Consider the following 26,942-nt stretch of genomic DNA (forward strand, 5'->3'; position numbering starts at 1 on the left):
CACCCAGAGAAAAACCTCGATCTATATAATAAATTCATTGTTCAATTTGATAAATATATCATTACTATTGAATCAATGATATATTTATCAATATGATTTTTTTTTTTCTTGTCTTGAACAATAATTATTTATAAGAATAGTTATTTTGTTCGTATTAATAAAACATTATCATAAACCCTTGATAAAATTTCTCTTTCAATTTTGATTGAGGTTTTTCTTTGGGTGTGATGTTTTTAAAATTAGATAAAGTTACATATATATATATATACCATAGAGCCGATTAATATTTTAAAACTACACATATTCGATCGCATACAGTTAGCTGACATTAGTCCTAGAAAAATAAATATATTAATTAGAGTACAATTATGCTATTTAACGAGAAGGAATCGTCTTTCAAGAAGTAAATTTAGGTTGTATCATTTCAAAATATATGTAACTCAAAACTTAATTCATTCTCTATACAGGCCACTTCAGTACTTTTCAATAACAATTTAAAAAATCAAAAAACTATATTTTAGAAAATAGAAGAAATTACAACACAAGAACCACTAATTGTAAAAGAAAATGAATGTATTCAACATTTCAAGAAAAAATTAAAATAAAATGATGATGGAAAATTTTTTGTCGAATTACCACTAATAGAAAATTATAGCCAACTAGGATAATCATAATCAGTTGCTCTTGACGATTTTTAGCAAACAGAAAATCAACTTAAAAAAGAAATAAATCAACGCAATAAATATATACAATATATAAACAACTAGTTCAAATGGAAGAAATAACAGCTGAATCAATAGACATATTTCGTATTATATGTCATATCACGCTGTATTACGCGTAGAAAGTGTAACATCAAGAAATAAGTAGTTTCTGGCGATTTGCATCCAAGTTAGAGTTTTAAATTAAATCAAATATTGAAATTAGCCTGTTTTACAACAATACCTATCAATATTATAGCCGGTTTATTATCCGACGTGAAAAAAATCACAATACCTCGTGTATAATCGGTTGTATGGTATTTTCAAAACTTAAAGTATATGATTTAGCAGACACTTCGATCCGTGTGTACGGTGCGCATATGTATTTACGGTCAACCGACGAAGTCAATAAACATGACCTAAGACTAATCGTAACTAAATAACGTTTCGCACTATTAAAAACAATATTACTTATCCGTCTCGAATTAATAAAGAAAAAACGTTGTTTAGCTAACAGGTAGATTCACATGGTTGTAATGCTGTACAGCTGATAAAAAATGATGTTTGTAAACAGGTCTTAACTGATTAAATCAAAACGAATACTGTTACCTTAACAGCAACTGTATTACAACAAGTATTACAGACGAGAGCAAAAAAAATTAACCGTTACGGCTACTACAGCCAAAGACCCCTTTGCGACATAGTCAATAGGTACTCATCGCTACCATTATTATTAAAAGTAGTCGCATATATATTACAATAGAAAAAAAAAGTATTATGTCACAAGATATAACAAAAGAAAGTTCACCCGGTATTTATAGAAGTATATATAATAATTTAATACCACAAACCTAACAGAGAATAACAAGTTAAAGAAATTAGCACAATGATTCATTCCTGTCTGCAGTCTGCACTTTAGCGGTCTGTAGGAAGTGCCGTTAAATCAGTCAAAACTCATCTATTACGCACATTAAAAAAAGTTAGAATTTACTAATAATATTCCCACTCAGGCACTTGAATAATTGTAAATCATAAAACATCAGGATATAATTAAGGAGATAAGAGTTAATTTGCTTTAGAATAATCCAACAATTTCTTGTAAAAATTAAACACTATCTACAGATTTGCATGGAAATGTTTTTAATGATAGTGATTTAATCATTGTTAGATATCATCTATACTTTTTCTCACTGTGCCACAACACCATTGTTTTGGGTTTTTCAGTTTATATTTACAAAAGTTTTTCCTTAAATCTTCAAAAACGTTTATTAAATAAATAATTTCAATGGCTAAATTATCCTTTTTGCTATTTTTCATAAAGACTTTCCAAGTAAAATTAATTTAAGTTATAATAATATTGGTATATATTTATGTCAGAAATATACCACTACATAATAAAGAAAAATTATATTATTTTCCAGTAAACGCGTTTAAATTGGTTCACCGTAACTTTAATAGAATAGATTTTTTTTACAAAGCAGCCTTCGCTAAGTATATTGACATTTCATTATAATTACACAATAACAACCGATACTATAAAAAAAAAATAAAAGCTTGAAGACAGGGCAAAGGATAATTTAATAAAACTTTATAATTCTTTTTTCCTTTAAATCCAGTAATACGGTAGGAAAGAATCCCAAATAATAATGAAAAGATTACTAAGTCTATGAAGACCACAATATTCAGTATACACTAAACTCATAAAACATTTTTAAATTCTGGAAAATTATTTAAAATTAAATTATATAAAAAAATTTATATTAATGAAAGTTTTACAATAGGAACATTAAGGCAGCTTTGTTTGGTAACAACTTCAGATTTATTTTTTAGCTTCGATGCGAAGCTGAGAAGGTATTAACTTTACTATGATTTGTTTTTTTTTTTTAATTTATTTTTTTGTATCTGTTACCACTTTTTTTCAGCTCTTACCGAACCGATTTCTTTTAACAATACGTCAAAAGATCACAAATCATATCTAGTCGAAGACATTACCCTCAAAAATTGAAAAAATTTCTCTCATTCCCCGTAAATAGTAGAAATCTCCAAAAAAATTTCAAATTTAAAAATCGCTAATTTTCGAAATTTTTTTACTTAAAACTGCCATAACTTTTTCAAAATTAAACAAATCAATATAATTTTATTTTTTAATAGATGCATAATGTACTTACCTATCATTTGATATATTTTTTTATAAATTTTACCCTTTACCAGCCCACGGGGGGAATTTAAAATGACAACTTTTTGAACTTAATTTTTGAAAGTTTTCCGGAAAGTCTGACACTTTTATATATATCTTAAATTAAAGCTAATGTAATATACTTTATTATGAAAAAACATTTTTTCATGGTAAAAACAAACATCAAAGTTAATAAAAAAAATATGATTTTTGTAAAAAAATTCTTTTTTATATTCTTAACTTTATAATGCTATAACTTTTTGAAAAATGTATGGATCTATATATATATTTTTTTTGAGATAAGTACTATTTATATTTATATATATATATATTTATTTATTTATTCATATATTACACTTCTAAATCATATAACTTGTAATCAAAATATAAATAATGAAATAGGAGATCCTGTAACTTTTGGAATAATCCATTATTTTTTTTTAATTAAACACTATCTACAGATTTGCATCGATTGTGATTTTAATCACTGTCAGATATCATTATGCTGGACCTAACTTTGCCACGCCCCCACTGTGCTGGGTTTTTTATTATTCAATAACATTTCTTTATTTACGCGGTTATCATTATTTTGCCTATTTTTTAATTTCGTTCTTTACTATGAATACTTTTTTACACAAAGGAAAATTCATAGAATAATCATACGTTTGATTATACTTATCATTAGACATTTCTCGGCCACACCTCTCCGCACGCCAAGGCATAAAAATGTTAAAAACTTTCAAAGTAATCATACAAAAGTTTCTATCGACCAGTTATCATGTTTGTAGATTTTTCCATCATTTGTTTTTGTAGTAATTAAGCGTTCATTAAACTATTAAATCATTATAAAAATTTAAAACATAAATACATTTTTTGTTTTGTACATGTTTGTACATGTTTGATCGTAATTATAAATCTAGCTATAAAACTTTTAAATTGCTACCAATAAATAGACAATTATTTTGGGATTTGAAAAATATTGATTTTTTATTTTTATAAAATAAACAACCGGCAAAAACGAAATTTTGAGAAAAAATAAATGTAAATAAAAAACCGTAGTACAGTAGTGGTCACGGCAGTGTGGACGTGACATAGTTGAGACAAGTATACATAAGATCTGATAGTGATTAAAATCACTCTTATAAGAAACGTTTCAATGTAATTATGTAGATTATGTCTAATTTTAACAAATTAATGGATTACTCCAAAAGCAAAATTAACTCTTATTTTTTGTTCAACTTTGTCTGATATTTGCAAATAGAAGATAGGTCGTCGGTACAAATTATTTTTTTAAACTTATAAACACCCGGGAATTTCTATCTGGACTACTAACTCTAGAACTGGCTTGTCAATAGATATAACACATTTCAAAAATATTTTTTCATAAATTTAGTACTACTTTTTACCTCTACTGTCTGAAGGTATTTCAGACTGGCCAGTACACGGGCATAGGTATTACTACTAAGACTAATAAAATTCTAATCACAATTCTTTACTTTGTTCGGCACATTTAAAGCTGTCCAGAAATGAAGGGCACAATAATATTTAATACATTTATAAAAAAATAGCTAGTTGATAATAAATTATAAGTTTTGACCCATTATTTCGAATGTTTAATTATTTAATATATAAAAATATAAAAAGATGTGAGATGTGAGTATTATTTTTATCGTTACACATAACACTGCACGATCTTTATACACTCTATATGTAAAAATGATAATAAATTTATACTAAACCTTTTTTTTTTGACATAAATAATCTATAGAATTTTTTTTACGATAAGCTTATAAGATAAGAGTATATACATGACATGTAAACTTGATAAGAAGTCACCCATTAGCAACACTTGCATTTTAATATTTGTCATTTATTTTTTATTTCTTTAATTATTGCAACTAATGGGTTTGGAACAAATCACGACACTATTTTATTTTTAGTGTACGTCGAGAATTTTTTAGAGTGTGGAGATAGTCTTTTATTAAGAGATTGGGATGATTTTGAAATTGTAATAGAAACGTGAATAATAAGTGTGTTTTTAAATAAAAAAAAAAAAAGAGATTTTTACCAATTTTTAGTTTTTCAACAATTGAAAAGCTTGACTAAATAAAATTTAACTTCTACATTTTTATTATGTTGTGTTAAAGGTTTGAAATTGCATTTAAATCTAAAATATTTTTATAATATAAAAATTATGAAAAAATAAAAACCATATCATTTTTTTTCTTAGTTAAAATTTCAAATAATAGAAAATATTAATTTTATCGTATACTGTTTTTAATTAAACAATTCATAAAATTAAATGATATTGTCAAGAAACAACTATTGGTTTGTATTGTTATAACAGTGACCCTTTAAAAAACCTTTATCTTCCATCCATTCTTCTTGGACAAATTTTCCCATATAATTTCGTATACCATCTGGAAAAATTACAACTAGACGCTGACCTTTTTTCATTTTACGCGCTACTTTTAAGGCAACACACATAGCAGACCCACTACTTCCACCTAAAATTAATTTCATAACTTTATATTTTCATGCTATTTAAAAATAAATTTTATTTATTTACCACAAAGTAGACCTTCTTCTCGAGCCAATCTTCTAGCCATATTAAGTGCTTCTTTATCATCCGTTTTTATCCATTCATCCACGATTGACCTATCTGTAAAATTTCAAATAATCATATTAAATAAATGTATTTTTTTTTAGAAATTCAATATCAAAATATAATACCTAATACAGTTGGCACAAAATCATATCCAATACCTTCTACTTGATACACAGATACATCTGTTTCATTTAGACTCTCTGGTAATGAAAGAATACTCCCATAAGGATCAGCTGCTATTACACGGCATTTATCTCCTAATTCTTGTTTTAAGCAACGACCTACACCAGTTATAGTACCACCTGTTCCAGTACCTGCTACAAGCGCATCAATATTACGACCAGTTTGTTCCAGAATTTCTTTTCCTGTTGTGTCATAATGAGCTAAAGGGTTATACTTATTTCGATACTGTAAAATTATACGTAATCATATTAATATCACTTTCATTTTTTTAGTGATTTATGAAATTATACTTATTTAATTTTTTTTTTTATCATACTAATTATGTTTAATGTCCCATCTAAAAGCGAGAAAGGGCAGGAAAGCCTACATAATATACAATTATTTTAATTCCTCTTCTCCTTTATTCAAACTATTTAGGGTTTGCCCCAATATTCTAAACTTCCACTTGACACGATCTAACACATAATGTACGTACATATCAGTTGTCTTCATATTACATTCAATAACATCCTTCTATATCTTCTTCCTATAACATTAATTTCCATAACTGTTTTTAGAGCTTCTAATTCCTCTCTCCTCAACATGACAAAATCATCCAAGTCTATTTTCTTTCATATTATCCATGATTGACTCTATACCTATACTCCTTCTTATATATTCGTCCATATTATATTTTCTCTAGTCATTCATCCATCTAAGCATTCTCATCTCTGCTACACTCATTCTAAACTATAAATCATAGCTCGTTTCACTACAAAAAATATTGTTCATTTTGTTTGTTACATTGATATTTCAAAACCACTTGCAATCTGTTTATAAAAAAAAATTATCTAAATAGTTAGATTTATTAACTAAAATGAAATTTTTGAAATAATAATGTTTTCAATTCCTATTTTATATTAATAAAATATTTTGTTTAGAAATCAGAAGCTTCAACTGAATGATTTATTTTCAAATTAATTATTTTATTAGAAAATTGGTAATAAAGCCATCAATATAAAAATATACTCATTACACAAAATACCAAAATCAACTTGAATTTATATTTAATGCAGTACGAGTTACTCCAAAGAAAGATAATATTTTATTTATTAATTTTTTACAATAATATATAAATTTAAAAAGAAAAAATTGATATTTTAAATTTGAATTTGAAGTGAAAATATTTATATCTATATATAGTGCACCAATCTCAATCAATATGTGACAGATGCTCTAAAATCTTAATGGTTAATTACATAGTTGACAAATGTCTATTTCATCAGAAGCTCTCAAATAAGACCAAACAATGATAATCAATATTTTTTTAAGTAATATTAATATAACAACCAATATAATAATTGTATATACACTATTTAAAAACATATAAATAATATATTCTACATCCAAATTAGAGGCTAATGACTTTTATTGTTAAAACCTATTAATATATAATAAAAAAATTAGTATACTTGATCAAGTATTATCGTATTTTCAGGATCTTCTAGGTGTAATTTATGAGCTACTCTTATAAGACTATCAAGTTCATCAAATGCTGCTTCAGTTGGTGTACGAACAATTTTAGCACCTAATAACTTGAGTGCATCTACTTTTTCACGAGACATTTTCAAAGGCATAACTACTGTACAAGTGTATCCTTTAACTGCAGCAGCCATTGCTAAGCCAATTCCTTAAAATCAATATTACATATATTGATACTTTAATCCCTTATATAGGTTTAACTACTGTATTTTATTATAAAATAATTTATACTCAATGATGTAAATAATAAAATTCAAAAGAACCACAATAATTCAAAACTCAAGAAAATTTTTTATTTTTGAATTAATAGTTTTTGATTTACAATAGGCATAACTAGAAGAAATTTAAGGAAAGCTTAGCACACAAAGTAAAACTTTTACTCCTTCAAAAATTAAATATATTGTTGTATAAAAAAATTTTTAAGTGGGAAAATAATTAATTTAGCATTTTTAACAAAATTATTCTATTTGTGCCTATGAAGCTTACCAAAATATAAACAAAAATTTGAGTTTAAAGAGTTTTAAGAATTACTTTACATCATTTTTGCATTTAAAACCTTTAACAATACACAAGTAACCAATTGTTCTTTATAGTCAATTTTTAATGTAATAAGTCTAAAAAAAATTATTTTGTACAATAATTAACTTATCAGATTATCAAATTCAACTATTTTAGGTTTAAAAACAATGCACTATAAAAATTAAGAATAATTTATCATAAAACAATTGTTTGAGTATAGACAGAGTGATCAATTTATCATGAATCACTCATTTATTTATAAAAAAAAACAGAATAATGGGAAAAATTTGTTGATATTTTAGTTATGTATATTTCTTCATTTATCAACTAATAATTACTTTTTAGAATCATCCCTTATAACTTATAAGGATGTCAACCTTATTTTTTTTAATGGCAACATACATATTTAACTAGTTTATAAAATAAAAAAGATGTAGTTAAGAAAATGACCAGTTGATAAAAACTTTTGGACCAGTATTTAGGAAGTTATATTCAGCACCCATGCTTATCCTTCAGTTAACACTTTAAATTGTAAATAAGTTCTGAAATACTAATCCAAAAGTTGTTATTGACTCGTTATTTTCTTAATTTAATAGATAGTTAAATATGTAAGTTAAGTTGCCATTTAAAAAAAATAAAGATAACACCTTAATACATAAAAGAATGAATTAAAATTAATTTAAAAACTAATTAATCAAGAAATTTATAAAAACTAAAAAATACCAAAAAGAATTGTTTTAATATGATTATTATTGTAACAATATAAAGTAATGACTGGAGGTGAAACAAGGGTGTTGAAAATAACTTCCTAAGTACTGGTCCAAAGGTTTTTATCGACCAATCATTTTAATAATTACATCTTTTTCTATTTAATAAGCTAGTTAAATATGTATGTTGACATTTAAACAAATAATGTTGACACCCTTATAAGTTAATAAGGGATAATTCTAAAAAGATATTTTTAGTTGATAAATGAAGAAATATACGTAACTAAAAAATACCAAAATTTTTTTCCCATTATTATATTTATTTTGCAAGTAATCAAATGGTTTATGAAAAACCAATTGTCCGGTTTAATTAATCAACAATTTCCTCAAAATCACAATTTACTTTTTCTAATCTGAGTTTTCAACACATCAATATTTACTAGTATTTCCACTATTTACCATTTCTTATATGCCAACAATTTAACGATAACTGCGCAAGAGAAAATGTTCATTGAAGAACAGATACTCACACATGCGCTTAAAAAATTGAACATGTATTATAAACAGAACTCACTAAAACCCATCTCAGCAAAATGCAAATATGTGTATTTCATCTCAACAATAAGCAGGCAAGAAAGAACTAAAATTACAGTTGGGAGACATCAATGGTTGGCATCAATCTTGAACATACACATAAACATAAACACCCACCTATCTAGTAGTCACTTTAGCCGGGATATTAACCTTTAAAATTGAGAAAAAATAAAAATTACAAAATTAAACAACCTACATAAAAATTAATCCAGTTGTTACGAACAAAAGCACTTGCCTTATGCTATTTAAGTGGAGAATATACATGCGTAGTATGGAGTAGATTGTGTCACGCAAAAAAAATGGATTAGCCTTGAACAAAACATGCTGCCTAATCAATGGGTGCTTCAGGCCAACACCCATGCCTTTGGTATAGATTTTAGCTAACATAGCATCCCTAATATCAGAAAAAGTATATTCAGTGATGCACAAGCAAATGAATCATGATGAAGGATACCCATTCTATAGATACCAATCGATGCTGAACAGGCTGAAATAAAAAAAAACTGTGAAATCAACTTCAGATCTTACAACATGATCTTTTGATCATGAACAATTTCAAAGATGAACAGAATGATCCAAACCATGACTTCAAACTAAGACCAATGGAAAAACTACCACCTGAACATCGCAATGAATAAAAAACACTCAATAAATTAGGAGTAGGTATTGCCCAAATAAAGAAAAATCTGCATAAATAGGAATATAACATTAAGAAACGTAAAAGTGATTAACATATACTAATATACCCTCTAAACTCAGTGTCTTGCACATCTGAAGACTTGGCAAAAGCAACAGATGCCACTATACAAACAGCTAATAAATGGAGTTAAAAAGGAATATAATAAAGCATATATAAGACTATAAATAGCATCTATAAGATCCTGGACATGATAATTAACATAATCGAAATTATTGAGAGGGAATCTGAAATACCCTCACAATAAAATTTAAAAATGTGCTTTACAATATATATAGTGTTATAAAATTCTAAATATATCTTGAAATTTTATTAAACTTGTACCAAAAGTGACCTAACATTTTAAATCAGTTAAGTGTTAATAAAAAATCATAATTTTTTTTTTAACAATTTTAATTTTTATTTGTTTTATAAATTTCAACAAAATGATTTGGTTATTGATTTATTAACGAAAAATTTTTTATTATTAATTATATATTAAGTAAAATTAAATGGTATTTAATTTTTATGTTGTTAATATGAAAATAAAAACATAAAACAAATATCTCTTTATTTTTTTAATTTAATCATTATTAGAGTAAGGGCAACACTTTCAATCATTTCATTTTTAAAATTAAAATTTCTTAAAAAATACCAGTATTCCCTGAAGAAGGCTCTATAATATTCATTCCTGGTTTTAGTAATCCTTGCTGTTCAGCATTTTCTATCATTTTCCATCCAATTCTATCTTTGGTACTGCCACCAGGATTAAAGAATTCACACTTAGCAACTATAAGTCACATAATTTATTAAACATACAAAATTTTAATTAAAAATAATTATTTAAATCTTACGTATTTCACATTCTATTCCTTCAGATTGTGGAATACGGTTAAGTCTTATTAGAGGCGTATGTCCAATAGCATGCAAAACATTTGGTAATATACCACCACTTCCATTTCTGTATAAAATAATAGTTTATTATTTAATTAAAAATTACAATTTTTTACAAAATAATTGATTTTTAGTACTCAATTTCAGAGTGAGTGTGTGGCGACTGATCTTGAGAAGCATTTCTTGACCATGTACAACGACTTGGACGATCAGGTCTATTTAATTCAAAATAATTATTTAAATCATGGTCACCAACTTTGATTACTTGTTTTTTCTTCATTGCTTCCCACTTAGCTTTTTTTGCAGCAACAACTAAAGGATCTGCCATAACTAAAAAAAAAATTTTGAATTTTTTGTTAATTTGTTACATTTGTTATGTTAATGAGTTATAACTAAAGAACTATATTAAATAGGCTATACGCTTACTTTTCTTTTTAATTAAAAATAAATTATTAAATGAAAATTATAATACTAAACAATGATTACTAAAATGTACTATGTAAAATAATTTAATGTTAAAATTAATAATAATAACGATAATAAATTAATAACTAAGTTCTATAATTTTAACTAAGAATATTGTCACAAAGTTTAAACGGTAACGTGTTAATAATTCGCGTGTCATAGCCTGGCCGGAAGGCAACTTTAAACCCATCTATGAATTGACGAAACTGATAAGTAAAATAGCACACATGATAAGTACAAACGGCGCTAAATTTGATTGTATAAATATCGACATTAATTTTAGCTCATTTAATAATTTCCTAAAGAAAATATTTTATATTCATAGGTTATAAATCATTATTTAATTAAAACACTTTAGTAGTTATATATTAATAATCAAATAAATAATAAACAACTAGTGATTAGTTATTTGTGATGTGCAATGTCTGTAAATATTAAAATTAGAAAGGACAGTTTTCAAAAATAATAAATATTGAAATTTTTTTCTTGTAACAACTCACATTTTTTAATATTAAAATTTAAAATTATTATAATTTTTAATAAGAGTCCACCTAAACAATAATCTATGAAATATTTAGTCTTAGTTAATTACTATAATAAATGTGTATGTTGAAAAATTGACGCATTCTATTTATCTTTTAAAATAACAAAATCCATTTTGAAAATAATATTAGGATTTTTTTTTCCTATCTCCACGTAAATACGTAAATTGTAGAATAAGTTTCATTCTACAATTTACATATATTCTGCATATTTATATATATTTTTTTTTTATATAATTTAATTAAAATACAGTAAACCCGACAGAGATACAAATATTTAGCATCCATATGTATGAAAGTTTTGGAAGTATAGCATTCCTAGAAACATGAATTTTACTGGGAGAGAGGGCAAAAAAAGTTAGTTGTCCCTACACTGGCTTTTTAAAGAATCCTTTTTCATAATAATTTTTTACTAAAAAATTGTATGTAATAATTTCTTTATTTTATAAAAAAAAATATAAAATTAATCCTTTCATTAAAATTATTGATTATAGACATCAGAAATCAAGTCGTTACTCTTATACATTTATCACACAAAGAATTTTAACTAAGAAGCAATTTAAATTACTTCTTAGTTAATGCTGAATTAATGACTAATGAAAATTAATTCTACCAAATACAGGCGATTCTTTTATGATTGTCACTCGATTTCCCTTAAAATAGTAATTTTTGGCTTTTGTTAGTTGCATATGTATTTCCATTTATCTATAATAAAATATTTTTTATGCTCATTTCTAATGTCTTAAAAAAAATTTTCTTCGTATTTTTTAATTTTATGATTTATTAATTATTAAATTTTTAATTTAATTTAACTTATAAGGGTGTCAACATTTTTTTTTTTAACGGTAACACATATTTAACATATGGTAACAATACATATTTAACTAGCTTATAAAATAAAAAATGATCTAATTAAGAAAATAAATGGTCAATGTAAACTTTAAACTCATTATATCAGAAGTTATTAACATTTTAAAATAAAGAGTGGAGGAAGAGCGCGACAGAGTTATGCGTAATGATAAAAACAACATAACCACACTTCACCTACCTTTTATATTTTAAAATAAATTTCCGAAATAATGTGTTAAAAGTTGTAATCGACCAGTAATTTTTGTAATTAGATGATTTTTCATAGTATTATCTAGTTAAATATGTATGTTACCATTTAAAAAGTGATGTTAAAACTTTTATTATGTATAATGGTTGAATTAAAAAAATTATTATTATTGAAAAATCGAGAAAAAATAACCATAAAAAAACCATTTCTTTATAACTTTGAGAAGTGGACAAATTTGTAGTTTGGTGTTCTATAGGCGCGACCATGTCAGGACATGATCTAGTAGGAAAGTCTATGTCATAGTTAGGGGCATATCTTTAAGGGCACAGTAGGGCGATCACTCCCTGGTTCAGTGCTATCAATATTTTATGAATTATTTACGAAACATGTCTATAAAGACGTTTTTTTTGTCCATCACTTTATTTTTGATAACTTTTAATCGAATATTTTCTTTAGATTGCCTATCACGTTAGCAAAAAGTTGAGTCTTCCCCTTGAAATGAGTTTTAAATACACCACCGACATAGAAACTTTTTCTTTCACTTTACTCATTGAAGTTTGAACCATTTTGGTTAAATGATAAGTTATTAACATATTTTATTAAACGATTTGTAAGTGTCCGAACTTTTACTAATATGCTCCAATAATAATTACAATAACGAGTTACAAGTTAAGTTTACTAGAAGTTTTCTCAAAATTTTATCAAAAGACTGATATATTTAAGATTTTTTAAACCTCTTTAAAATAGATTTTCACCTCATGGTTTTTATTTTTAGTTTGTCCTACACATCATTACCCGTGAGAACGCGTATAAAGTATACTTATAATTATATAATAATTATCGGTCAATATCACTAGCGGAATGATTTGAAAGTTTTCATTTGACCATAAATTTAACAAATAATATTAATTATCATTCTAATTACTTATTGTTCCATGAAATATTGTTCTGTGCTATTTAATAGCTGATAAGTATTTTTCCGATTTGGCCAGCCACCCATAAAAGTTTACCGAGTAAAGAAATAATAAGTGATAAAACACAATAAATGTTAATATTTTAATTATTAAATGTATAAGATTCACTAAACATTAAGTTAAATAAGGTATAATATACTTATAGAATTTCATGATCATTGATTATTGAAGAAGAACGTAATTACTAAAATATTTATTAGTCGCATATTGTAATTTGTTCAATTTGACTGAAAAAGAAATACTACTAGCTAAAAAACTTGGAGTTAGCAGATAGGTGTCATTTTTCGTTTAAAAATATACATAATGTACTATTTGTAAAATAATATTTTAAAATGTTATTATATGAAAAATGAAATAGTAAATCTGTGTTAAAAGGTATTTTAGCAGTTGTAGTAGTCTGTTTAATCTATGTAATTAACATAATTTTTTTAATTATAAAGTTAGAAAATGAATATTTTAAAAAACAAACCTCGTGAAAACTGTTGTGGATGTTGCTGCTGTCGTCACTTTTGGTATTGTGCTTCAAATAATTCTAATAGCTGTACTAATTTAAACAATTGTCCTGAAAACGATATTTTTGATACAAATGATCACTCGAATCTAGTACCTGAATGTGATGGAAACCGCAGAAAGAAGTGCTCTAATTCAAAATTTCAAGCTCAACAACAACCATGGATTGCTTTAACTCACATATGTTGTACTGTTAGTAAGAAAACAAATAAAAATAAAACTTGTTATATGACATCATTAATTTAGTTCTTATTTTATTAGAATTATAATAGATAACTATGATACATTAAAATAACATTCATAAATCTTAAATATTTTCTAGAAATGTTTTAGACTGTTTCATTAATACATTAATTTTCTCTTTAAATATTTATTATCAAGACAAATATTTTTAAAATTCAAGCTTTTAAAGTTGTCTAAATATTGTAATAACTGTTAAAAATCAAATAATAGTATATCAAATGATAGCTACAATCTTGAAGAATTTAATACAATACTAAAAAGTTCAATTTTTATCCACATAATTTTTACATATACTAAACTTCAAAAATCTATGAATTTTTGTCCAAAATTTAAAATGTTACAATTTCTTAAATTTGTTTTCAAATTTTATTAAAAAAATATTTTTTCACTTTGTATATTTATGTATAAATATATTAACTATGTTTTAGTATGTCAACTTAGTCTTGAAAAAATTTGATGTGGATTGTTTTAATATAGATAAATCAGAGCATAAATACTAACATGTAAAAATGTTGAGATTATTAATTTTTATCCACCAAAACACAGTAAAACAATTTAAAAAAATGTTCATATTTTTTTTGGATAGTGTTATTTTAAATTTGAAACTTAAAATATTTTTAAATATAAAGGGTTAAGAAATGAAAAATTCTCGTTTTTTTCTATACTTTTTAGTTCAAAATTTAAAAAATACTTGAATTTTTCATTTTATTAAATATTATTAAATAACTAGTCTTATATATATATATATTTTATTTATTTTTAGGCAGTTTTAGTTATATTAGCAATTTTGTGGACAACAGATATTTTTACAAATATAAAAAATGATAATTCGATTCAAATGTTAAATGAAACACCTTGGCATTTGTCTCACTTGCCAGATAATGATTATCAATCCAACAAGACTCAGCCTACTTCAATTTCAGTACCAACTACTACCATAATTCCTAACCCTAACCCTGATGAAAAAGATAAATGTGAACCATTATACACCTTAGTATATGCTCACTGTTGTGTATGGTTCCTATTTTTAGTAAGTATTTTGTAAAAATAACCTCCTATGCATGGTATTTCTGTCATCATGAACCACTTAATTAATTATTTGAATAATAAAATAAAATTAATCATTTTTTTACTAGTATCTTTTAGTTTCAAGTATTTTTTATGTTCATCCCTTATACTTTACAAGGATGACAATTTTAATTTTTCAAATAACAACATACCTAATTAACTAGCCTATTTATTAGATAATGATCTAATTAAAAAAATAACTGGTCGATACAACTTTTGAAAGAGTATTTCGTAAGTTACAACTATTTTAAAAAATATAGAGTGAATTTGAGATATGGGTTGTTATTTTTATCATTACACATTATTCTAGTATGCTCATCTTTCACTCTATATTTAAAAATATTAATAACTTCTTCAGTACAATTTTAAAAGTCATTTTTTTAATTAAATAATTATCTAATAAATAAGCTAGTTTATTATGTACATTGTTATTTGAAACACTAAAATTGTCACCCTTGTAAAGTATAAGGGATGAACATAAAATATAATTAATGATTGATAAATTTATAAAAATGTGAAACTAAAAGATACTAATAAAAAAATAATTATTTTTATTTATATTACTTGTCTAATTTAGTTGCTCATGATAATAGGATCACTCTGTATAAAATAAAATGTGTGATTGTTGACAGATAAGGGAAGCTAGCTTCTTGTTAGTGGTTTAGATAGGTGATCTAAAAACAATTGAAAAATTAATAATGTATTTTAAATTAAATATAAACTATACATACAAATGTATAGGAATAAAGTTTCAAACTACATTTTTATAAATTAAGTATTAAATATTTATAAATAATAGCTTTATGTGAAAACGTTGTTATTCAAAAATCAAGACGTTTACTAGTAAAATGTTATGTTTAAATAATATTATCTATAAATATCTATATGACAAATTCAACATAACTTAATAATTTTTCAAAACATATTTATTATTAAGATATAAAATAAATTTATCAATAAGAAATCTCAATAAATTAATGAATTTATGATTTTTTAAGTGTAACATTACTAAAAAAAACACATTCAAAATATGTCTATTGATAAAAATTAATGAATTAAAAAGTAACCATATATACTTGTGAAAAACCGAATAGTAAGATAATTTTAATTCAATAGCTATTATATGCTTTTATGACATTAATTGTTTTGTTCTTTCTACTTATATGGGAGTTCTTTTTCAAAATAGGTTTATTTAGGAGTAAAATTAAGTCTTTCTCTTTTTCTTTATGTTTCCACTTCTTATTTATTTACTTCTATTTCTTTTATAATTATTTTTCAAAATTAAGACTGTTTTCTACAACTATTAACTAACAAACTATTGGCTACTTTGTGAAATTCTATGAAATTGTATATAATATTCTTAAATTGATATAATTGTTATAAATATTGTTATAATATTTCTTGAGAATCGGAAATATTTATTGTACTTGAGAATTTAAATAGTACTAATTCCTAAGGTGTTTTTCTCATGTAGAATTTATTTCAATTTTTCTGGTCAAGTCAATTGATATTTTATTCTCCCCTGTATTCTACTAATTTACCATTTAGTATACATACTTGTTTTTAATTTTAAAAAATTATATAATTTTTCAAGATAAATAAGAATAAAAACAATGACATCTTTGAAATTGTTTTTATTTTTTATGTGTCTGTGGCTTGCGAGGCTTTGCTTTCTACTGAATTAAATTTTGTGTAAATACCAATAATATCTGTTGAGTATCTATTTGTCCTTTGTTTATATTTATAATTGATTAATAATTTATAGTTGGGATACTTACCAACAATTCTTTTACTAACTAAACCAGTAAGTTCCAATATTGTTGTACACTTTGGTCACTTTTAAATATTATTTTCATTTTTTAAAATAGACAGTTGAATATTTATTTAATTTTAACTTTATTTGTAACTTGGCTTTTGCATAATTTATTTGCATAAACGAAAATGTCCTAGAGAAAATTTTATTCCTCCTCTATATTTCACTAATTTACCATTAAGTGTCTATATGGGTCTTCTATTTCAGTTGTTAAATATTTTGCCCAACTAATTCTATACTGATAGAAGATTTATGATGTTCCTTGTATTCTTTGCTGCATTGAAAAGGCGTTATTACTGTTTTTGCTTGGTTATTTTCATTTGCCTTCTTTTATTTTCAATTTTTGAAGTTGAAATTGTCTGTCTTTTACTTGCTGATTTAACTGAATAATCACTTGATGTTATAAAGTTTATTAATTTGGTGGTTAAGTCTTAATTGATATATTTATTTGTTAAGATTTACCTCAATAAAATTTAGCCAGCAGTTTTCATTGAACAGTTTCCATATTACTTATTTATGCTTATTTATTTTTTACTTATATGATAAAAGCCAAGATGATCTCATCCAAAATAGTTTTTACCCTTTTACATTATATCAATGTACTTATTTTAGGTGCTTGATCATGTTGCTAGACATATGCATCATAAAACTTTAAGATGCCGTGGGCATTTAAAAGCTTATGCGCGTCTCACTCGTCTTGCTGCTATACCATTTCAGCTTGTATCTTTGTGTGAGTATTAAAAAAAATGTTTGTATATAAATAAAAGTATTAAAAAATAATTTTTTATCATTTGTATGCAGGGACTGTTTTGCTAGCAATTTTTATTGCAATTTATGCTCAACAAGACAAAGCAGATATGGAACCATACTGTGATGCCAACTTTTTAATGTCTCCAAAAAATGGTATTGCAGTATTGTTAATTATTGAGTTTATTCTTGTTACAATTTCATCATTTTTATATGCAAGTAAGTTTAAATTGTTTAAATACTTAGATTATAATAATTAATTGTTAGAAATCAAGGATGTATTAAAAAATCCTTTTCTTGGAATTAAATATATAAAACCCAGAACAGGGGGGTCAGGCTACAGTGATGACGTGGCATAGTTGGATCAAGTATAATTATATCTGACAGTGATTAAAATTCACTATCAAAAAAATGCTTTGATACATATCTTTAGATAGTGTTTATTTGTAAAAAAATTGGTGGATTATTCCAAAAGCCACATGATCTGCTATTTCCTTATTAATATCCTGATTAAGATAAAGTATGTTGAATGAAAAAGGGATATAAATATTATTTCTCATAAAAAAATTGTGTTAATCTACACGTTTTTCAATAAGTTCTAGCGTTATAAAGTTAAAAATGTACAAATTAAAATTGAGAATTTTCACACAAAAATAACATTTGGTAGCCATTTTCACCGTGAAAACAAAATAAAGTCCAAAATTTTTTTTTTTTCATGATAAAGTATATTATCTTTAATTTAAGATATATATAAAAGTGTCAGTATTTCCGAAACACTTACAAAAGTTAAGTTGAAAAATTTCTACTTTCTATATACATTTTTATGTTTTGAACCGCCCCTGTATTAAGGGAAATGGTCCGATTTTAAAAAAAGTATGTCGAATGAAAGAAGTATATAAATATTATTTCTTATAAAAAAATTGTATTGATTCATACATTTTTCAAAACATTATAGCGTTATAAAGTTAAAAATATAAAAAGAAATTTTTTTACAAAAATCGTATTTTTTTATTAACTTTGATGACTGTTTTCACCATGAAAACAAAATAAAGTCCAAAATTTTTTTTTTTCATAATAAAGTATATTACATTATCTTTAATTTAAGATATATATAAAAGTGTCAGTTTCTGGAACACTTTCAAAAGTTAAGTGTAAGAGTTAATTTTTTGTGAAAAAGTTGTCATTTTAAATTCCCCCTGTGGGCAGGTATAGGGTCAGGTTTATAAAAAAAAAATACTAAATGATAAGTAAAGACATCATGCATCTATAAAAGAAAATTATATTGATCCATACATTTTTGAAAAAGTTATGGCAGTTTTACGCAAAAAAATTGAAAAAATTTCAATTTCAAAAGCGATTATTAAATTTGTAATTTTATTGGAAGTTTTCCCATGCAAATATTGTTGTATAATATATGATATACATATTATGTCTTTTTTACTTAAACTTTTTTTTAATTGTTATATATTATTTTAAAGGTTCTATTAGAAAGTTTAACACAGAAAAACCTCCTCCAGATGTTTGTGGTTGGGAAGAAAAAGACGATATTCAAAATAGATGGACTCCAAGAGCACTAAGATCTGAATCTACAATTGGATCTCAATCTAGTTCTAGAATTTCTAAGTAAATTTAACCTTTATTATGAACATAATGCTATTATTTCATAATATTATCATTGTTTCATATTTTTTACTTTGTGAGCAACAGCTGCTAAAGTTAGACATGTTTATATAAGGTCAGCGATTTTTTTTTGTTAAAAAATGGATCAGAAAATTTGAATCAAATTTTGAGTAAAAAATAAAATAAGGTGTAACAAAGTGTGTGAAATGTTAACTAAGGCCTATGGTGAGTCTACCATGAGTGAAACAAAAGTTTACGAGTGGTAAAAGTGTTTCCAAATAGGCGTGAAGACGTTGAAAATGACGAACACTCTAGACGCCTCACACATTAACAACCAATGAAAATGTGGAAAAGGTGAAAGAAATGGTTATGAACTATCATTGAATCATAATCAAAGAAGTAGCTAATGTTGTTGCAATATCGATTGGCTCATGCCATAAAATTTTTACAAATGTGTTTTGGGTATGAAACGTGTAGCAGCAAAATTTGTTCTAAAATTTTTGGTTTTAAAAATGTTGAAACAAAAACAGCGACAAATAAAGTTGCTCAGGTGTCAATGAAATCAATGATGATGCAGAATTACTGAAACATGTTATAACAGGTAACGTAACATGGGTTATGGTTACGACGTTGAAAAAGGCTCAACAAGTGCCATCGAACGTAAAGGTTATGCTCACTGTATTCTTTGATTTTAATGGCATAGTGAATCATAAATTCTTGCCAAGAGGTCAATGTCAATAAGGAGTACTATCTACAAGTTCAACGATGTATGCATGAATTTCCAAAAATAAATGTGCTGAAGACTATCCTAAAGATCGAGTTTGAGAAGTGTTACGAGGATTGGAAGAAGCGTTGGCATAATATCTGATGGGGACTTTTTTGAAGGCGACAAAATTAATATATATAAATAAATATCTTTTCCAAAAAACGAAAATTCCTGTCATTTTCTGATCACACCTCATAAGCATAGAGATATTAAGAAAACTGTAATTCATTTGTCTGGATTTTTATTAATAATTGATTAGACTCTCTAGGATTTTAGAAAGGACTGAATATAAATATTAAATATTTCTGTAGACCACTAAAAATTTAGAGGGGTGAAATTTCTTTAATGTACCCTCTAATAAATTTAGTTTTCGTGCAGGCCACAAAGTAGATACTGCTGTTTTATTTGTTGAAGTAGAAAAATCTGAGAAATCTCAATTTTACCTAATAACGTCTAATTATTTAAAAAAATTATAAGTAGAGATGGGCTTGTATAGCCCATCCCAACATTATCAAAAGTTAGTATTTACACACTGAGGCTCAATGCGTTCCCAGCTGAGTTAAGTAGGCTACCTTCAAATAAGTATATGGAATACTTATCTAAGTTTATTTAATTAAAACAACATCTTTAAATTTATATCAATTTTATACAGTGATTATAAAACAACTAAAAAAGGAAAAAGAAACAAATGTTACATTTAGTACTTTCAAATTTAGACCACAAAAAAAAAATATAATATGTAATTACTACACTGAAAAAAAATGTGATATTCAATTATGATATTACAATAAAAATCTATTAATGATTGAAAACATATTTAAAACATTCGCTAAAAAATATATTGAGAACATTTTTATACAAGATTTTTATGTAATATATGTTTTAAATTTTCATGGAAAAAATCAATGTTTGGAAAGCTACATAAGCTAATTAATAAGGTGGCACACACGATTATTTAAATAATAACTGTTTTTTGATGCAAAAGACATAGAAAAAAGAAGATCATATCTTAAATTATATGTTGGAATCATTAAACCAATTCTTTGTAAGAACTTCAGTTAATTTAATAGAATAAACTGATTTTAAAGTAATACTATTATTTATATTATAGTGTGATTTTATTATGTTTTTTGAATCAGAAAATGATACAATAACACATTTATTTGAATTCAAAGACATTCCATTTAAGTTACACTAGTTTTGAAATGTATCTAAATCATTTTGGAGAGCTACATCGTATTTTGATTATGTTTACATAAACATTTTCATATTGTTGAAAAATAAGAGGAATTTATAAATGATTGGAAACTATATAATAAATCATTTATAAATATAAAAAAAATGTAAGGGAGATAAATGGCTACTCTGTGGAACACCTGGTGTTGCTTTAATATTGTTTGAAATTTTTCGAACTATATCCCATTGATAAGAAGATAGTCAAGAAAGAAAAATATCTCTTAAACTAAGTTTGTGTATTTTGGCTATTAATATTTTATAGTCTAATTTATCTTTGTAAATCTGTATAAATGGTGTCAACCTTCAATTCTTTGTAATACAAATATAATTTAAAAACCGTTTTATAATTAATTTTTAAGATTTTATCTCCATGTTTCCAAAAAGACGTGTCTAGNAAAACCGTTTTATAATTAATTTTTAAGATTTTATCTCCATGTTTCCAAAAAGACGTGTCTAGCTGTGTTTCCATGCTTTAGGTATGATGCATAACTTTAAAGACAAATGAAATGTTAGTTTTATTAAAGTGTAACAAAATTTATTTAATGTAGAATCGAGTTTTAAGGACAAATGTACGTCGAATATTTCACAATTATACAGTTACAATTGAATATATCAACTATGCCAAATAAAAATTATAATATAAAGAAACACAAAATTATTTATTTTTTAAAAAAAGATGTATTATCAATCTTTAATGGCTCTAATATGAACCATTTATTGTTAATGCATTGTTAGTACATTGAATAAAATACAAAGAAATTTTTTTTTAATATTATTTTTATAAATTCTAAAGAATTGTAAAATTTTTATTTTTATAATATAAATGGAATACTTTATCAAATTATTAATATATATATATATATATATATGTGATTTATGTTTAGTTCTCAAGATTTATTAGAGCAAAAAGATAGCCGCTGTATTTTAGATTTATTGGAATACTATGCTCATGCTAATAGAGAGTTGGCTGCAAATTTAGGAAGAACTTCTCAAAAGTTACGTCAATTAGAGTTAGAAGTACAACAATCACAATCATCTATATCAGAAACTATTGAAGAACTACCCTAATATTTCTTTAAACTTCAAATATTTTATCTGCTAAATATATTTTTGTTTTTTAAAATTTTATTTTGTTGTATAATACAAAATTTTTATTTTTGTTTTAACCAAAGCTATTCTATTACTGTAATTTTAAAAATCTAAAACTAACTCATATTTATATATGTCATTTGGTTTCATGTTTTATTAGTTGAAATTATTACTTCATGTTTATTATATTGTGACTAAATTAACAAAATTAAATTTAAACTTTCATATGTAGTTTACTTATATGAAAGATTGAATAAATTATTTTTGAAGTAGTTGTGTACAAATATGTATATTACACTTAACAGTTTTATAAATAGTAATTTTAATCTGTGTTTATGTCTCCAAATTAATTGAAAATTTTAACAAACATGGGTAATTAAAAAAAATAAAAATTAGTCATATTATTTAGTGTATTTCCAAAAATAATTTATTTTGTTTACATCTAATACCATCTTTATTTTATTTATTAATTTTTTTCAGCTTATTTCACACTATTGTATTATTTTATCAATGTTTTAATATAAATAAATAATGCTCGTTTTTCTAGTCACTTTTGTAAAATTAAAAACAATATATTTTCATCTATCATTTGTATTTTATTTTATTGTTTTCTAATAGTTTTGAAACACATTTTTTTTTTTCACTAATTGATTTCACTGAGAAAATGTTTTACTACTAATTAAATATCTAATTACCAAAAACAGTCTACAAATATACAAGAATACAACTTATACTATAAATGTACTGTAGGTTAGGGTATAGTAGTGACTAACAAATACAATCTCCTTTAAACATCAATGTTTAATAAAATAATTTAAAAAGTAGATAAGTTATACATATATATATATATATACATATTAATTGTCATAAATAATAAACGACTTTAAAAAATAATTTTATTTACTAATAAATTTACAATTTTGTTATTAGTTTTCATTTTTCTTTTCTAAAAAATATGTTTTACATTTATTTTTTTACTTGTTAAATTTGTTTATACATTAACGTAAAGTATATACATATAAAAAAGAATTATATTTCATTGTTCTTCGAATATTTACTATTTTTATCAATTTCTTCATCTATACTCCCAATACGTTTACGTACATAATTTATCTAAAACGTATAAATAAATACAATAACTTAAATTACTTCTTATAATTGCTACTTACATCAACAAAAATCAAGGAGCAATGAGGATTAAATCCTATGTATCGAAAATACCAAGCCATTGAATTTACAGGACTGATTGCATGCAAATGTAAATGACCAACAGTATAAAAAGGAGGCCAGTGAAATCCAAATCTATAAAAATGTATAATTTAAATTATAAAACTTTAGCTTATTAGAATCTAAGTAGTATAAAATAATGAAATTACTTTGTAATAAATTATTTGTTTATTTTAATTATTAAAAGTAAATATTCACTTTCTATTACCTTGAATTTGATAAAGAAGTTTCTCCGTTATTTACCAACACTTGTTTTGCTGCTGTAAACATGCTATTCACTAAATTTCAATGAGAATATTAATGTTTAGATGTTGAAAGATTTGGTAATGTACAAGGTGATTGATTATGATTTATATCTTTAAATATATAAAATAATTTAATAGTGTCTTACATTCAATGATTTTAAAAAAAAATATGGTCGTTTCCATTTTTATCCCTCTTCAAATTTTTTCAACTTTTGCTTTCATAATAGAAACATATACATTTAATTAACTAAAATATGATAATGTACTTATTAAAAAAAATGATTAATCAAACATTTTTAAACAGTATTTTAAAAGATATTAGTACTTTTACTAGAACGGGAGAAATACTATGGTTCATAAATGCCTAGATAAAAATAAATAGACCTTCGCTTTATTTCCAGTCATTATAGTGTGTTAACAACTTCTAAAAGACAATTTTTTTTTTTTTAATTATGGAACAGGATATTATTAACTTTTAAAAATAAAAAATTATAATGTTATAATAATATGCTTTTAACAATATTATGCGAGACATTGTTAATCAATTACCTTATATAAATAATTTGAATTTATTTTTCTTACATAGTTCACGGTGTTCTGGAATTGGTTTAAGACTTTTAACTGTAGGAATATGTTCTCGGCTTATAACTAGAAAATGATGATTAGCAACTGGATGAATATCTTTAACAATGACAAACTTGTTCCCCTAAAATGAAAATATACTTAAAAGAATTGATATATAAAAGTAATACCATGAAAAAAATTGTCAAAATAAATAATACTAGTGAAATACATTTTATTTTAAAGCAACTCATCTAATATAATGAATGGTTGTACACTAAATGATAATTTAATGACTTTAAGAAGTCAAATTCACTGAAATTTGATTCAATTATTTCGAGATGAAATTATTTTGTTAGTGATATACTACATAAAAAGTTGCTTGTAAACAATTCAACATCAGATAATACAAGTAATATTAATAATACTGCTAACCCTTGGCTCCAATATCTTAGTTGGATCATTTTTAGCAATTATTTCACAAAATACACATTTTTTATCATCAAATTCAGAATCCAAGCAAGTATTATTATCGTTTTGTTCAGTTTGTGTTAATTTTTCCGACATAATGAACAAAAATTGTTAGCTAAACTATTATTTTCTTTATGGTTAAAAAAATAATAAAATGCTCAAAAAATTTAAGTAAAAAACCAATACATAATCATATTTTGATAGCAATATTATGTCAATTAGTGCATCATATAAACTAAAAACTCAAATAGTTTCATTTTTCTTAAAATAAAACTATTTCACTAAAATCAGCTGAAACAATAAAATTCTATAATATATTATGTATTATCATTTAAAATATGATATGATACAATGATATGTATAATCATTGTGTATTATAGAATAAAACTAGGACTGATAATAATTATTGGAATAGGTACTGTAGTTGTTAGTCACACTAAGAAAGTATGTACACAGACGAGTGGTGGGAATTTTCGTTCCTTTAGTGTAATCGTTCCTTTCGGTACAGTTACTTAAGAGTAACGATTCCAAAGTACTCGGTACATCGTTATTTTTACTTTTTTGTAATTGAGTACCTTCATTGAGACCCGTTACCAAAACCACACCAGTATTTATTTATCATATAAACAGTCGTATCTACGCGGGACGTAGTAGATACAGTACCAATATTAAATCCCTGAATACGTCTATGTCATTTATTCGTCAAGTAATATTTTAAAAGACATTTATTTTCGGAAAATATTTTTAAATGATTAAAAAGATTGGCTGTTGAACCTCCCTTGTAAAAAAAAGTATTAGTGCAGTATGAACACTTAGCTTTTTCTTTACTTATGACCGAAAAGTGGTTCCATACTACACTTTTTATCCATTGTACGTACAAAATATAATTAAATAGCAAACTTGTATATCACTTTAATCGAAAACTAAAAATAAACACGAGAGTACCTAAGCGTCACACAACACAGATATAACAAAAACTATTTATAAAAAAAAACTATTATAAAAAAAATAAAGGTCAGAATTGAAAATTATAAAAGCGATAAGAGTTATAAAAAGATCTTTCTAATATAGTTAACACGAGGGAGCAGCTCATAGAAGAAATCAAAACAACAACAAAATGTTGATAAAAAACTGTTGAAACGAAACTAATACCAAACCTTTTTTTTTTTTTCAATATCTCATAATGCTCAAAAAAACCTGACTTCATTAAATTTACACAAAGTCAAAGCAAGTTTAATGTACTTTAAAATGGTAAATATCCGAAAACTTAATTTCTAGGAGATATCAGACATTAAAGTAAAAAATCATTCAATTTTCGGTAAAAATTGTCGATTTTAGAGTATTTTGCATAACAACTCAACATCTATATTCTCATTCAAAACAAAATTAAATTATAGATTATTTAATGTACTATACAGAATGTAATTTTTGGTGGTTATAATAAATACTACGTTTATAATACTATGATTATAAATAAGACAATATATGTATTACTATTTATATCAAATGATTTTTTTTTTTCATAGGCTTACTATTTAATAATATTAAATAATATACCTATATTACCCATATTAAATTAATATGGGTATGTTGACGAATTATGAATTGATTCTTTTATTTCATTTTGAATCATCTTAAAAATTGATACTTGTCTATTTTTTAATAATTCTGAAATACTATTCTAATTAAATTTCATATTTAAATTATGAGACCGAGCTGTAAACGACGT

The 26,942-nt window shown here is 24.6% G+C and overlaps 3 protein-coding genes across 5 annotated transcripts; 1 reads left to right on the forward strand and 2 right to left on the reverse strand.

Moving 5' to 3' along the window:
* Positions 1-5,043: 5,043 nt before the first annotated feature.
* On the reverse strand, positions 5,044-11,210 carry LOC126897262 (cystathionine beta-synthase). Its single transcript, XM_050670752.1, has 8 exons — positions 11,006-11,210; positions 10,717-10,909; positions 10,540-10,646; positions 10,341-10,475; positions 7,120-7,337; positions 5,611-5,893; positions 5,447-5,539; positions 5,044-5,384 (listed from the first exon to the last, which is right to left on the reverse strand). The coding sequence occupies exons 2-8, from the start codon at positions 10,905-10,907 to the stop codon at positions 5,200-5,202; spliced, it is 1,212 nt and encodes a 403-aa protein (XP_050526709.1). The 5' UTR covers positions 10,908-10,909; positions 11,006-11,210; the 3' UTR covers positions 5,044-5,199.
* A 2,406-nt stretch (positions 11,211-13,616) lies between these two features.
* On the forward strand, positions 13,617-22,772 carry LOC126897267 (transmembrane protein 192). 3 transcript variants are annotated; one of them, XM_050670761.1, is made up of 7 exons: positions 13,617-13,745; positions 14,058-14,319; positions 15,134-15,400; positions 17,864-17,981; positions 18,053-18,217; positions 19,477-19,621; positions 22,505-22,772. In XM_050670761.1, the coding sequence occupies exons 2-7, from the start codon at positions 14,065-14,067 to the stop codon at positions 22,686-22,688; spliced, it is 1,134 nt and encodes a 377-aa protein (XP_050526718.1). In that variant the 5' UTR covers positions 13,617-13,745; positions 14,058-14,064; the 3' UTR covers positions 22,689-22,772. The 3 variants fall into 3 exon arrangements, with proteins under 3 accessions (XP_050526718.1, XP_050526717.1, XP_050526719.1); XM_050670760.1 differs by having other exon boundaries at positions 13,618-13,992; XM_050670762.1 differs by lacking the exon at positions 13,617-13,745 and having other exon boundaries at positions 14,185-14,323.
* Positions 22,773-23,623: 851 nt separating this feature from the next.
* Positions 23,624-25,493, reverse strand: LOC126897292 (adenosine 5'-monophosphoramidase HINT3-like). Its single transcript, XM_050670808.1, has 5 exons — positions 25,178-25,493; positions 24,764-24,887; positions 24,145-24,214; positions 23,879-24,011; positions 23,624-23,822 (listed from the first exon to the last, which is right to left on the reverse strand). The coding sequence occupies exons 1-5, from the start codon at positions 25,307-25,309 to the stop codon at positions 23,739-23,741; spliced, it is 543 nt and encodes a 180-aa protein (XP_050526765.1). The 5' UTR covers positions 25,310-25,493; the 3' UTR covers positions 23,624-23,738.
* Positions 25,494-26,942: the final 1,449 nt, after the last annotated feature.

The sequence above is a fragment of the Daktulosphaira vitifoliae genome, unplaced genomic scaffold, assembly GCF_025091365.1.
Source record: "Daktulosphaira vitifoliae isolate Bord-2020 unplaced genomic scaffold, ASM2509136v1 Scaffold_2, whole genome shotgun sequence".
Lineage (NCBI taxonomy): Eukaryota > Metazoa > Arthropoda > Insecta > Hemiptera > Phylloxeridae > Daktulosphaira > Daktulosphaira vitifoliae.